The sequence below is a fragment of the Rhincodon typus genome, chromosome 40 (assembly GCF_021869965.1).
Source record: "Rhincodon typus isolate 14 chromosome 40, sRhiTyp1.1, whole genome shotgun sequence".
NCBI classification, from domain to species: Eukaryota; Metazoa; Chordata; class Chondrichthyes; order Orectolobiformes; family Rhincodontidae; genus Rhincodon; species Rhincodon typus.
The window spans coordinates 16110430-16125589 of NC_063371.1; the positions used below are offsets into that span (position 1 = coordinate 16110430).

Here is a 15160-nt window from a genome sequence, read left to right on the forward strand (position 1 = left end):
TTTGTCTGCTCGCCCCCTCCCGCCTGTCTCTTCCCTCCCTGCCCCCCTCGTCTCTCTCTCCCTGCCCCCCCCATTTGTCTGTCTCTTCTTCCCAACCCCCCCGTCTATCTCTCTCTCCCCGCCCTCTGTCTGTTCCCCCCTCCGTCTTCGCTCGCCATCTCTCTCTCTGTCTCTCAGTGGTGCACTGGAACGTGGTTGCATCCTGGTAATCTCACTAGTAATCCAGAAACCCACACAATGCTTTAAGGGACAAAGGTTCAAATCCTACAACAGCTGCTCATAGAATTTAATCTCAGTCGATAAATGCTGGATCTTTCTAGCCATGCCTAGCCATAACTAAATGCAAAGCATTTAGAAATCACATCTTGGCTTGAGCCCTTAATCATCTGGCACATTGTCCTCTTTTGAATGCCTCACCTTGTCCAGTGTTTTGTACCTCTGTTTCAAAGCATCTCCTTTTTTCCTGCCTTCCTAATCAAAAAAGTCAAAAAATTTAAACTTGACATCAGCATTGCTTTCCTCCATCAACCTCAATCTTTCTCATCAGCCCTGATTTCACCTTTTGTTTCAGATCATGTTTACTCTCATCTGTGATCTGATCTCCCAAAAGTCTCCCTCCATATGATGTCCCCAACCTATATTTTTAGCCACCTCCTTGATTTTGTTATTTTCAGTGATCTCACTCCTCTGACTGATGTGGCCATTTCTGATTTTTTCCTTGTGTTATTAATCCACATCCTTCTTTCCAAAACCCAACCACCTCCTTCTGTATCTTTTCTGGAAAGAGCTATCCCCCAATTCACCTCTTAAGCTGCATCTCCAAAATTCCAAGTTGTCACCCTTGGTTTGTCAGAATATTTTTTCAACCTCTGATTTGCTCAGCTGTGCCCTCACCTTTTCGAGAATTTACTACTCCCATTCACCTTGGTTGGTCTTTAACGTTCTGCTCGAGTTTATCCAAAACTCTGCCTGCATCTGAACTCACCACAGGCCCAATTCACTTGTTCCCTCCAACATGGAGTGTTCTGTCAATTCATGTTTTGATCTCATCCTTGTTTACAAATTCCTCCATGGTCTCCCCACTCCCCATTTCAGTCATCTCCTTCAGCCTGTCAACCCTCCCAGATCTCTGTGCTTCATGATTTCTGGCCACTTGTGCATGAGGTGATCTCTCTGAATGGCATAATGCCTATCAGCTGCTGAGCTCTGGAATGCCATCCTAATAGCTCTCCACCAAGGTGCCTTGTTTGTCTCCTCAAAAGCCAATTCTTTAACCAGGCTGTGGTCACCTGACATCCTATCCCCTTTTGGTTTAGTGTCGAACTGTGTTTTGTGAGGTTCAAGGTGTGATATAAATGGACTTGTCTGATGGGGATCGGAAACTGGAATGTATATATTTAGAGTTCGTGCTTTGTCTGAGACACTGATGGCCAATGAGTGGAGTCTCTGCTCTCTGGACACTGAGTATTGTTCTATTTCTCTCTCTGTTCCTATGCTGTCATCATTATAATAGCTGCTGGACTCCCTGAAGCTTCATTGTGCCCAACCCCCACCCCAGCAGAGACTGCTGTCCCCACTCCCCTCTACATTACCTGCGTCCCCAAGGATGCTATCTGACCCCACTCACATCATTCAAGTCGCTGAAGACTATCTCTGGCTCCCTCACCATTCAATACTCGAGACTATGAGGCCCTCTACAACCTGTGACTACCCACCACTGTCACTTTGGGCTCGATGAGCTGCTCTCCACTTTGAGGGGGGCTCAGGTGTAGTCCCTAAAGGACTGCGTTACTGGATTTCCACCCAGCTCACTGTACTTGATAAGGTTCTGAACACTATAGTTGAGTTGCTAAACCTTGCTGCATTAGGCTTTGTACATGTCAGGGGCTTGAGATTCCTTCTTCATACTGACTACTACTGTGATTTTCTTTGCAGAGCCCGTCGCCCATGATGTCCGGTCAGAAGCAAGGCATCCTCGGAGCCAAGCCACAGCCTCAGCCACTGCTTCAAGCTCCACGTATTCCCTCCTTGTTATCCTCCCAGCCACTGCTATCCCAGCTCTCTCACAAACGTGAGTATCTGTCAGTCATGCTGGCACACAGCAAGAGATTGCTTTGTCCTTTGTTGTCAACCGCTCAGACATTGCCCAAGGGTTGCATGTACTTAACTCATTTTTGCGGGAGACCTCTTTCCCATGAGTCCCATTCACAGATAGCTCATTTATACATTTTGCTGAAAGGGGACAAGCTGCTGATGCCCTTATCATGTAGAATGCAAGGATCAGACGTGAGCAGAGGGACATAATTTAATTCAGCATGAAGAGAGGCTGCTGTTTTTTTGGGGCCAGCATTGGCATGGAGACTTAGTAGAGCCACTTTAGAACATGTAATTATCTCTCCTTTCAGCCTTCAGGTACATAAGCACAGCTGCAACATGGAAACAGGCCTTTAACCCAAGAGTCAGTATCAAAGTCTTCCCTTGTCATAATGTAATCGTCCAAATCATACACGCTATGTTCTTTAAATTCCTTTCCCATCGTGTATTCATCCAAGCTTGTCTTGAACAGTTTTGCATCATTTATGCTGTTACCTATGCAAGTGAATCCTGTAGCCTATCAACACACCATCTGTGTGCAGACTTCTACCCTGTGGATCAAGTCTTTCAGACGTAATCTTGCCTCTTATTGCTCACAAATATTGGAGCCGGTCTTCTGTTTTACCCATCCTAACCTTTCAACGTTTTAGGCACATGGATCATGTTGTTCTGTAGCCTGTTAGAAAAATCCACCATTCTTCCCATCCTCCTTCCTATTTGTGTTTGCTCAGAACCAAGTTGATTCTACTGTAACATCTCTAAAGCCTCAATCAGACTGAAAGACAGAATTTTAACTGCTATCCCAAAACTTAGCATTGTCTTTTTAATCAATGTAGATAACATGAGGCTTTTCCTCAGTGTGAGGTGCTGCTTTAAAGGTTCTGTGAATGAGGACCTCAAATAAGTCTGAGACAGAGACTGTCAATGACGAACGTTAGGTTGGGTTGTTGGCAGCAGGACAGGTTAGGAGGGTGGTTAAGAGGCACATTGGACACCTCAAGGTGAAGGATAGGTTTAGAGTGGTTTAAAAATAAGTTTCGGAGGATATCGGGAATCTGAAACGCACTGCCTTAAAGGCAGCAGAAGTAGGAAACCTCAGAATCTTTAAAAAGTATGTGGATGCGCACTTGAAATGTCATAATAATCAAGACCCAAAGTAGGATTCGTGTAGATAGGCTAGCGCACATTCAATGGGCCCAAGGACCTCTTCTGTGTTGAATGACTGAATGAAGGGAATGACTGAATAGCAAAAGGGTGGGGAGATGTGGTGCGGCACAAATTAAAAACCAACATTAAGCTGTATGGGTTAGGGCTTGTGTATTTCTTCGTTTCTATTACTCTGCCCTGTGTTGCATTCTATTATTTAATGCTTCACAATATCACTTTCCATCTGCTCTTGTTATCACATTTTCCCTTCTAGTTGATATTGTTTTCATCATGTCCATGGGGCGGCACGGTGGCTCAGTGGTTAGCACTGCAGCCTCACAGCGCCAGGGAACCGGGTTCGATGCCAGCCTCGGGCAACTGTCTGTGTGGGGTTTGCACATTCTCCCCATGTCTGCGTGGGTTTCCTCCGGGTGCTCCGGTTTCCTCCCACAGTCCAAAGATGTTCAGGCTAGGTGGATTGGCCATGCTAAATTGCCCGTAATGTTCAGCCGTGTGTGGGTCTGGGTGGGATGGTCCAAGGGTCGGTGTGGACTTGTTGGGCCAAAGATCCTGTTTCCACACTGTAGGAATTCTGTGATTCTAATAAAATACCATTATGGTGTCTGCAGGTTGGGTTGCATTCACTCAGGGCACAGTTCGTCAGCCATCCAGTCTGTGACGTTGCTGTCACATTCATTTCTTGCTTCTGTTGAGTAGATATGGATGTTCAGTTGTAAGTGATAACATAAATTTGAGAGAGTAGGAACAAATTACTGCAAATGCTGGAATCTGTATCACAGCGGATCAGACAGCATCCATGGAGAGAGAGCAAACTAATGTTTCGAGTCTAGATGACTCTTCAGCTCTAATGAAGAATCATCTAGACTCAACGCTGGCTTGCGCTTTCTACATAAAATTGAGTGCTGTTTGAGTTTCAGCTTCCCTTTGTTTTTCCTGTTCATTTTCGAAATGGGTCCTTGATGTTAGCTGCGACTGGAAAGACCAATATTTATTGCCTATCTCTAGTTGCTGCTGAGCAGATGGTGATAAGCAGCACTCTCATCTCTGGTGGAGGTCCATCTACAGTGCATTGGAATTGGACCCATTGATAACGAAGGAGCAGTGAGAACTGCAAGTTTGCCTGGTGTGAGACCAGCTCCATGTATTTGTTGTTGTACTTTGGCCTTTGTTCAGTGATAACCATGGTGTCTGAAGAGCTGTCTTCTCTCCCTCCATCTGTACAGCTGGTTTGTTGCAGCCATTAGTTCACTTGGGTCCACATGCCCAGCTTGGCCGGAGACTGGATTTGGGACTGCGCTCAATGGGCCGGAATGGACGAATGGACATTGGTCGAAGAGGTGACAGGAGGTAAGAGGATCTGTATTCTATGTTGGTCAAGTATGTGTGTTGGTTTGAAAGGACTTGCTGTTGCTGTGAAGGTTTTATGATGCGATAGGATGGGATGAAGGGGTTTGGGACACTGCTCCTCAAACCCTGCTAACCTCTGGGTCTAGATGGATTGGAAGTATTGAGAGACCAATGAGATTATTTCTCTGCTGTTGACTTTATTTTGGCTGTTGAGGAGCAGTTTGGGTAACCTGTCCCTCTCACCTAATGGGACAAGTCATGAGTGAACTTGGGTGGTTTGCGTTAGGCAGCTATTTGACTGTAACTAACATCATAGCTGAGGTGGCGGAGGACTGAAACATGGTTGTCTGTGGGAGGACAGCGTCTGAGAGTTTGGGTGTGCTTTCGGCTGACCTGGTCACCACTATTAAGTCGATTCTCTCGAAAAGAACCTGAAAGGTTTGGACGTGCCCTGAATTAATGTTGGTTTAACAAAGTCTTGTTCAACAAGGATGACTGTAACAGGAACAGATGCTTGCTACTTTTAAGCTGCTGCGGACTGAGCTACTGTCTCTTGGACCAGTCCTAAACCTTGTCCACTCCAAGATAGCAGTTTGTGAGCTCGGCTTATGTTGAAACTGAAAGGGATGTCATAGAATTGTAGAAACTCTACAGTGTGGAAACAGGCCCTTCGGCCCAACAAGTCCACACTGACCCTCAGACCATCCCACTCAGACCCATCCCCCTATAACCCACCTAACCTACACACCCCTGAACTCTATGGGCAATTTGGAATGGCCAGTCCACCCAACCTGCTTGTCTTTGGACTGTGGGAGGAAACCGGAGGAAACCCACGCAGACACGGGGAGAATAAGCAAACTTCACACAGACAGTCGCCCGAGGGTGGAATTGAACCCGGGTCCCTGGTGCTGTGAGGCAGCAGTGTTAACCACTGAGCCACCGTGCCACAGTGAAGGTTTTTTTTAAATACAGAAATTAAACTTGTTGAGCAAGTCTTAGGACTTTGCCCTCACAAACTCCCAGATTTATTTTTGTGGTTTCATGTTAGTCAGAGGAGGGGTATGTTACATTTGAAATCTGTCTTTGTGTTTTGACATTGTCTCTCTTTTCTTGTACAGAGACAATTACAAGCGTCTGGGTGGCCAGGGCAGTTCCCAGAAACGATATCAGGATATGGGCTCAGGGGAAGGACCAGCAAAAAAAGCACGGCATTACATCCCTTCATACAGTGTGCAGTACTCCCGCTTCTCGCTGGACTGGTACGGTCTCTTTAAATATGATGGTGTCTTTAGATCTGCTTTTGCTGGGAAGATGAGATGCATTTGGCTGCACCTGTTGAGTCCAGACCCAAGGAATTTTCACATCATTCTTGGTCCAGAGTGCTTGTACAGCTGCTTTTGATCCATGTGGAAAAGTGTTTCCACGGCCGATCACCTCATTTCATTGTGAATTGTCACATCTCTGAAAGCTTTTCACCGTTCAATGTCTGATTCCTCACATGGTGATGGGACAAGGGTCAATTTCTCACACTGTTCTGATTGTGACGGGAGCAATATGCTCATAATGAAGCCCTGCTGCTCCCTAGATTGCACCATTTTGGAAATATGTTGATTCTGTTACTAAAATGGCCAATGCTTGTCTTCTATACCACTAACAAAAATGAAAGAATCTTTAATAAACTCAAAATAATTGTTTATTCTAACAAAGCCTATGTTTAGAGCAAGTAGCAAACTCTGGTTCACAGCTAACTACGATTCCAGCTTAGAGTTATATCCCTTTAATCCCACTGCAGACACCGTTAACACAACACAAAAAGACAAGTTTCTGCAAAGATGATGGACTGTTTTTAAAAAAAACAAGTAGAGAAGAAAAACACCCTGTTGGCCAATGGCTGAGAATTCAGCATTAGACTGTGAACATATATACAAGGACATGAATCAGGAACAGGAGTAGACCATTTGGCCCCTCGAGTCTGCTCAACCATTCAACAGGAAAGATGTTGTGAAATTTGGAAAGATTTACAAGGATGTTGTTGGGTTTGGGAGGGTTTGAGCTACAGGGAGAGGCTGAATAGGCTCTACTCCTTACCCAGGTGCACCGGAGGCTGAGGGGTAATCTTTACAGAGGTTTATAAAATCATGAGGGCTGTGGATAGGGTGAACAAACAGGGTCTTTTTCCCAGAATAGGGGAGTCCACAACCAGACGGCATTGGTTTAAGGTGAAAGAAGAAAGATTATAAGGGACCGAAGGGGCAACTTTTTCATGCCGAAGACGGTGCGTGTATGGAATGAGCTTCCAGAAGAAGTGGTACAGGCTAGTACAATTATAATATTTAAAAGGTGTATGGATGGCTTTATAGGGATATTGGCCCAATGCTAGCAAATGGGACAAGATTAATTTAGGATATCTGGTCGACATGAATGAATTGGACCAAAGGGTCTGTTTCTGTGTTGTACGTCTCTTTGACTCTAAGATCACGGCTGATGTGATTATAACCTGAAATCCAAATTCCCCCCTGCTTCTGTTAACCTTCCAACTCCTTTAACAAGGTTCTATCTGCCTCAGCATTAAAAATATTCGACAACACTGACTTCACCTCCTTTTCAAGAAGAGAGATTCAAACAGTCATTAATCCTCTGGCAGGAAAAAGTTCACTTCACTACCTCTGTTGAAATAGGTGACCCCTAATTTTTAAGCTCTGTCTTTTAGTTCTAGACTCTCCCATACACAGAAACATCCTCTGCATATCTACCCTGTCAAGACTTTTAAGGACTTTGTTTCAATCATGTTGCATCTTGCTCTTCTAAACTCCCATGAATACAAGCATAACTTGTTCAACCTATCCACATTACAAAAGAAATTCTGCCCATTCCAGGCATGAGTCTGGTAAAACTTCTCTGAACTACCTTCAATACATTTACATAGAAACACAGACGATAGGAGCAGGGGCTATTTGGCCCTTTGAGTCTGCTGTGCCATTCATTATGATCATGGCTGATCGTCGAACTCAAAAAAACCTATTCCTGCTTTTCTCACACATCTTTTGATCACTTTACTCTAGTATAATCCAACTGCTTGAAATCCTACAACGTTTTTCCCTCGACAGCTTTCAATGATAGCGAATTCCACAGGCTAACCATCCTCCTCATCTCAGCCCCGAATAGTTTACCGTTATCCTCTGGTTCTGGACTTACCCACTATTGGGAACATCCTTCCTGTATCGATTGTGACATGTCCTGTTCAGATTTTTTATTTGGTGAGATCCCCCCTCCCCACTATTCAGATCTCCAGCAAATATAATCTTAACCAATTCAACCTCTCCCCATAGATCAGTCCTGCCAGCCCAGGAATCAGTCTGGTAAACCTTTGCTGTACTCCCTCTATTACAAGAGCATCCTTCCTCAGAGCGCCCCCCCACCGTCAGCATGACGACACCCAGGTCTCGTTGCACATTCCCCTCTCTATTTATAGCCATTCAGATAACCTGCCTCCCTATTTTTGCTACCAAAGTAGACAACCTCTCATTTATCCATGTTAATCTGCATCTGCCATACATGTGCCCATTCACTTGGCTTGTCCAAATTACACTGCTCGATGTCTGCATCCTGCTTACATTGCACCCTCTCACCCAGCTTTATCTCATCTGCACATTTGGGGATATTGTAATTAGTTTCCTCATCGAAATTATTAATATTTGTGAAGAGCTGGGGTCCGAGTGCTGATGCCTGCATTCCCCCAGTAGTCACCGCCTCCATTTGGGAAACAGCCTGTATATTCCTACAGTTTATTTTCTGACTGCTAACCAATTTTCAATCCAACTCAGTACAGTTACCACCAACCCCCCAAAAAATCCCATTGGCTTTAGAATATAGAACGTAGAACAGTACAGCACAATACAGGCCCTTTGGCCCACAATGTTGTGCGGACCTATTATCCTACTAAGTTCAACCTACTGTGCATATCTACATTTTACTATCCTCCATGTGCCTATCCAAGAGTCGGTTAAAAGTCTCTAAAGTATCTGACTCCACTACCACTGCCGGCAGCGCATTCCATACACCCACCACTCTCTGTGTGAAGAACCTATCTCTGACATCTCCCCTATATCTTCCTCCAGTCGCCTTAAAATTATGTCCCCTCGTAATGGTCATTTCCGTCCTGGGAAAAAGTCTCTGACTATCCACTCTATCTATGTCTCTCATCATCTTGTACACCTCTATCAAGTCACCTCTCATCCTTCTTTGCTCCAATGAAAAAAGCCCTAGCTCCCTCAACCTTTCCTCATAAGACCTGCTCTCCAGTCCAGGCAGCATCCTGGTAAATCTCCTCCGCATTCTCTCTCAAAGCTTCCACATCTTTCCGAGAATGAGGTGACTAGAACTGAACACAATATTCCAAGTGTGGTCTAACCAAGGTTTTATAGAGCTACAGCATAATTTTACGGCTCTTAAACTCAATTCCCCTGTCAATGAAAGCCAACACACCATACGCCTCCTTTACAACCGTGTCAACTTTGAGGGATCTATGGACGTGGACCCCAAGATCCCTCTGTTCCTCCATACTGCCGAGAATCCTGCCATTAACCCTGTATTCTGCATTCAAATTTGACCTTCCAAAATGAATCACTTCGTGCTTTTCTGGGTTGATTTCCATCTGCCACTTCTTTGCCCAGCTCTGCATCCTGTCAGTGTCCCATTGCAACCTACAACAGCCCTCCACACTGTCCACAACTCCTCCAACCTTCGTGTCATCGGCAAACTTCCTAACCCACCCTTCCACTTCCTCACCCAAATCGTTCATAAAGATCACAAAGAGCAGAAGTCCCAGAACAGATCCCTGCAGAACGCCACTGGTCACCGAGCTCCAGGCTAAATACTTTCCGTCTGCTACCACCCTCTGTCTTCTATTGGATAGCCAGTTTTGTATCCACAAGCCAAATATCCCTGAATCTCATGCCTTCTTACTTTCTGAATGAGCCTACCATGGGGAACCTTATCAAACGCCTTGATAAAATCCATATACACCACATCCACTGCTCTACCTTCATCAATGTGTTTTGTCACATCCTCAAAGAATTCAATAAGGCTTGTGAGGCATGACCTGCCCCTCTCAAAGCCATGCTGACTATTTCTAATCAAACTGTGCTTTTCCAAATAATCATAAATACTATCTGTCAGAATTCTCTCCAATAATTTGCCCACCACAGATGTAAGACTGACTGGTCTGTAATTCCCAGGATTATCCCTATTCCCTTTCTTGAACAAGGGAATGACATTTGCCACCCTCCAATCTTCTGGTACTACTCCAGTGGACAGTGAGGACGCAAAGATCATTGCCAAAGGGGCAGCAATCTCTTCCCTTGCTTCCCCTAAAAACCTTGGGTATATCCCATCTGGCTCAGGGGACTTATCTATCCTCATGTTTTTCAAAATGTCTAGCACATCCTCCTTCCTAACATCAACCTGTTCGAGCATATCTGCCTGTTTCAAGCTGTCCTCACAAACGTCAATGTCCCTCTCGCTGGTGAATACTGAAGCAAAGTATTCATTAAGGACCTCCCCTACCTCCTCTGACTCCACGCACAAGTTCCCTCCACTATCCTTGATTGGCCCTTCGCTCACTCTGGTTGCCCTCTTGTTCCTCACATAAGCATGGAACGCCTTGGGGTTTTACTTCATCCTACCCGCCATACCCACTTCTAGCTCTCCTAATCCATTCTTTAGTTCCTTCCTGGCTACCTTGTAGACCTCTAGAGCCCTGTCCGATCCTTGCTTCCTCAACGTTAAGTAAGCTTCCTTCTTCCTCTTGACTAGGTGTTCCACCTGTCTTGTCATCCAAGGTTCCTTCACCTTACCATCCCCTCCTTGCATCAGTGGAACAAATCTATCTAGTACTTGTAGCAACTGCTCCCTAAACAACCTCCACATTTCTGTCATGCATTTCCCTGAGAACATGTTCCCAGTTTATGCCCTGCAGTTCTTGCCTAATAGCATTGTCATTCCCCCTCCCCCTCTTAAATACTTTCCCATACCATCCGCTCCTATCCCTCTCCATGGCTATAGTAAAGGTCAGGGAGTTGTGATCACTATCACCGAAATGCTCTCCCACTGAGAGATCTGACACTTGGCCTCTGGTTGGTTGCCAAGCACCAAATCCAATATGGCCTCCCCTCTAGTCGGCCTATCTACATATTGAGTCAGAAATCCTTCCTGGACACACCTGACAAAATCTGCTCCATTCCAAACTATTTGCACTTAGGAGGTTCCAGTCAATATTAGGGAAGTTGAAGTCACCCATGACAACAACCCTATTACTTCTGCACCTTTCCAAAATCTGTCTCCCAATCTGTTCCTCAGTGTCTCTGTTGCTATTGGGCGTTCTATAGAAAACTCCCAATAAAGTGACTGCTCCTTTCCTGTTTCTGACTTCCACCCATACTGACTCAGTAGACAAATCCTCCTCCATGACGTCCCTTTCTGCAGCTGTGATACCAACCCTGATTAGCAATGCCACTTCCCACCTCTTTTACCTCCTTCCCTATTTCTTTTGAAACATCTATACCCCGGAACATCCAACAACCATTCCTGCACCTGTGTTAATTTTGTACCTTAATCTCTCATGGGTCTTTGTTTGAAAGCCTACTGAAAGTCCAAACAAACCACATTCATGGTTGCCACTGATCAATAAGTTATGTCACCATTTAGATAACTTGCTTCTTTTTTATACCAGAGTAAATTACTGCAGATGCTGGAATCTGTACTGAAAACCAAAAGTGCTGGAGATCATAGCGAGTCAGACAGCATCCAGGGAGAGAGAGCAATGTTTCGAGTCCGGATAACTCTTCTTCAGAGCTGTAGCCTGACCTGCTGTGATCTCCAGCATTTTTTGTTCTCAGTGCTTTTTTAAATTCCTGGCAAAATTCATCATTTCATGTTTTGCCCATTATGCTGCTTTTGCAATCTCTTTAACTGCTCATTTAACCTATGTCTTACCAGTATCTTTTTGGAACCTATTCGTATGTACTTCAAAACTGATTTTGCTATCTAATTTTTGGCAAGTCATGCTACAACTCTAGAAGACATTGGTCAGGCCACATTTGGAGGACTGTGTCGTTCTGGTTGCCACACTATAGGAAGGATTTGGAGGCTCTGGAGAGGGTGCAGAAGAGGTTTATCAGGGTGTTGCCTGGATTGGAGTCTATTAGCTATAAGCAGAAGTTGGACAAACCTGTTTTGGTTTTGCTTGAGTGTTGCAGGCTGAGCAGTGACCTGATATAAATATATAAAATTATGAGAAACTTTGATAGGGCGGGCAATCAGAGTCTCTTTGCCAGGATGGCAATGTCAAATACTAAGGGATATAGGTTTAAGGTGAGAAGGAGAGGTTTAAAGGATATATGTTTTTCGGAAAGTTTTTGACACAGAAGGTAATAGGTGTCTGGAACCCATTGCCAGAGGAGGTGGTAGAAGCAGAAACAATAGCAAAGTTTCACAGGCATTGAGAAAGGCACATGAACGACAGTGAATAGAAAGATGCAGACCCTGCCCAGGCAGGTGGGACTGGTTTAGAGAAGTGTAATGATATAGAGAGCCGAAGGCCCTGTTCCTGTGCTGTGTTGTTCTACGCTGTCACCAAATTTGGCAACTATACCTTTCATCCCTTCATCTAAATCATGTAGATAAATCGTAAATGGTTGAGGTCCAACACTGACTCCTGTGGCATGCCACTTGTTACATCTTGCTGACCAGAGAAAGACCCATTTATCCCTCCTCTCTGCATATGGCTAGCATTAATATGCTGCCTCCATATCATGAGCCTTTACTTTCTGTAGCAATGATTCACAGTGTACCTTATGAAATACCTTCAGAAAATCTAAGTACAGTACATTCACCAGTTCCTGTTTATCCACAATGCCTGTTACTCTCCATTTGTAAAATGAAACAAGTTCCACTTGATGCCTTCTAAACTTATGGTACTGTCCTCAAATCATGGGAGTTTTGGTAAAATTGGAATTAGTATGTTGATTATCTCACCAACCATGTCACACATGACTTTTCACATCTGCTGTTTCCTGTTGACAAAGTTGAATTGCTGACAGCTGTGGATTGATGGCACATGTCTCTTAAATATGGTCATGGTCCAAATGTTCAGGTTTTATCAGGTAGACAGATACTGTTATTTGGTGAGTTATCAGCTTCCCAGAGACTTGTTCAAAGGGAAGGCTTTCAGGAAAGACTCTTGTAGCTGCAGTGGTATCTTTGTTACATTGACTCTTGAGTCAGAACTAGTCTAGAGAGAGAGTTGCTAGACCATTACTAGCATAGAGACCCCTAGTCCTCTCAAAGCCTGGCTTTTACAGAAAATAAGGTGATAAGCCCCATCTTTAAACTCCTTGAAAGCTTAACTGTTTCTCCAAAGTCACTTGATTTCCAGGGAAATGCAAATAAACCACTGCACACTTTACACTGCTGGCTTTATTTCCAAGAAATCACATGATAAAAACTCTTTCCAATCCAGACAATGTCCAAATTGTTGGAAAAAAAAACTTTCCTTTTTTCCTCCGTTAATCATTCAATCTAAATATATATTTCAAACAGTGGTCCACATAATGGTGAGGTGAGGATGTGTGTGACTTTTCACAGGGTGTTGGAATATGGGTCACTACAGGACTAAGACAGAAAACAAATTTGGGAGTTCAAAACTACTGAACTGGACTGTGGTGAATTGTGTGCCACAATTGATAGGATAAATGGGACTTGCCTTGTAGAGGGGGGTATTGTGAGTGTTTATGGGGCTTGTTCTCAATTGTTAATAGTATTTTGATGGAAGAAAGTTATGAGGTGTTGGTGCTGCGTTTAAATTGCAGATAGACAGTCTTTGTTGTTGCAGTGTTTTCTCTTTTGTTTTACAGCTCTTCTTGTGATACGATCGAGGTCCAGCGCCGATATCCCTGTCTCCACATCCCTAATACATTCTTTGATAGCAAGCTTTGCTGGGTGAATACATTCCCATTGAGTGAACCTTTACAGTTAGGACAAAAATGCGTTTTCCATGTGATGGAGGAAGGATCGAGCCTGGATGAGGAACAAGAGACTCAAGTGGAACCTGATGATGCAGATTCCACCTACAGTGCTAAGGTGAGACCTCTGGCAATGTATAGTTCAGATGTCAATCAGAGTGTATATGAAATAAGCCCATAGCCTAGTGCACTTGGCTATGGTATTTCTGTCTCTTGACATTTTTTAATTCATTCATAGGATGTAGGCATCACTGACTAGGCCAACATTTATTGTTCATCCCTAATTTCCTTGAGGGCATTTAAGAGTCACCCATGTTGCTGTGGGCCTGGAGTTGCATGTAGGCCAGGTAAGGATGGCGGTTTCCTTCCCTGAAGGACATTAGTGAACCAGATGGGTTTTTCAGACGATCGATGATGGTTTCATGGTCATCATTAGACTCTTCATCTCAGATTTTTATTGAACTCAAATTCCACCATCTGCTGTGGCGGGATTGCAGCCCCGGTCCCCAGAATGTTATCTGGGTCCCTGGATTAACAGTCCAGCGATAATACCACTAGGCCATTGCCTCCACCGTACAGGCACCGTGCAGCTCCCCATCTCTCCCTCATAAGCACTAACACAGATACAAACAGCACACATTCTCAATCTGTTTACAGTTGAAATCTAAGCATAATTGCTAAAGGTTACCACATCACCATGTGAACACTGTAGCTCACAAAACTATTCAGCAAATATTAAGTTTATCTGTCAGGAATACAGGGCAAGTACATGGTCATCAAGTTGTGTCGGATCATTCCTAGTGAAGAGTTAATACAGTTTGAAGGGCTAAATGCTTGTTTCTTGTGCTGTAATTTCCCATTGAGAGCTTTGTCTGAATTTGAAATTCTGTTTGTTGCTTGTCTCCGGCCTATTCACTGCTGAGTTTGATTGAAATTTTAGGTGATACTGTTGTCATGCCCTGACCTCCAAAAGCTATACAGCCAGGCGTGCACATTGGCTGAAGCACCAAAGGAGACAGCTGATGTTCCTCAACATCCTAACAAACTGATCAAGGTAGGTTCACAGCCATGTGGTTTTGCAAAAGGGCTTTTCTCTAGTGATCTCGTGGGGCTAGTGACTGCCTGCTGGGCGTAGGCTCCTTTGAGCCAGAAGTAGATAGAAGGTTGTGCTTGTGTGTAATTACACTGTCAGCTGTTAAAGCAGGGGCATTTAAGTCAGACTTTACTCCAGTCCTGTTTCACCAATTTCCTATCGTTCAGGCATCCTACTGGATGGATAAGGTGTGAAAAAAGGAAGTCATATACTCTGCAGTGAGGTAAAATTCAGCAACTAGTTTTTGACCAGATAACTCCATCTGCAGGCCACTGGTTCACATTTTTGGATATTCCGGTTTTTGATATTTCTGATTGAGATACATAGCTCAGTGCCACCAGTAGTCATTATCAACAGGTCATTGATACTATACTCCACGACATCAGATCCATCACTGTCGGAGGGACAGCGCTGAGGGAGCGCCCCACTGTCGGAGGGA

At 44.3% G+C, this 15160-nt stretch overlaps 1 protein-coding gene across 4 annotated transcripts in view; it reads left to right on the forward strand.

The window, feature by feature from the left end:
- The window catches only part of LOC109923450 (cell division cycle and apoptosis regulator protein 1-like), a 55140-nt gene that overhangs the window by 13984 nt on the left and 25996 nt on the right, over positions 1-15160 (forward strand). For all 4 annotated transcript variants that reach the window (XM_048618649.1, XM_048618651.1, XM_048618650.1 and 1 more), the window contains 5 exons: positions 1936-2071; positions 4485-4608; positions 5727-5867; positions 13521-13746; positions 14569-14682. In XM_048618649.1, the coding sequence (XP_048474606.1) occupies positions 1936-2071; positions 4485-4608; positions 5727-5867; positions 13521-13746; positions 14569-14682 (741 nt within the window). The remainder of the gene's footprint in view (positions 1-1935; positions 2072-4484; positions 4609-5726; positions 5868-13520; positions 13747-14568; positions 14683-15160) is intronic.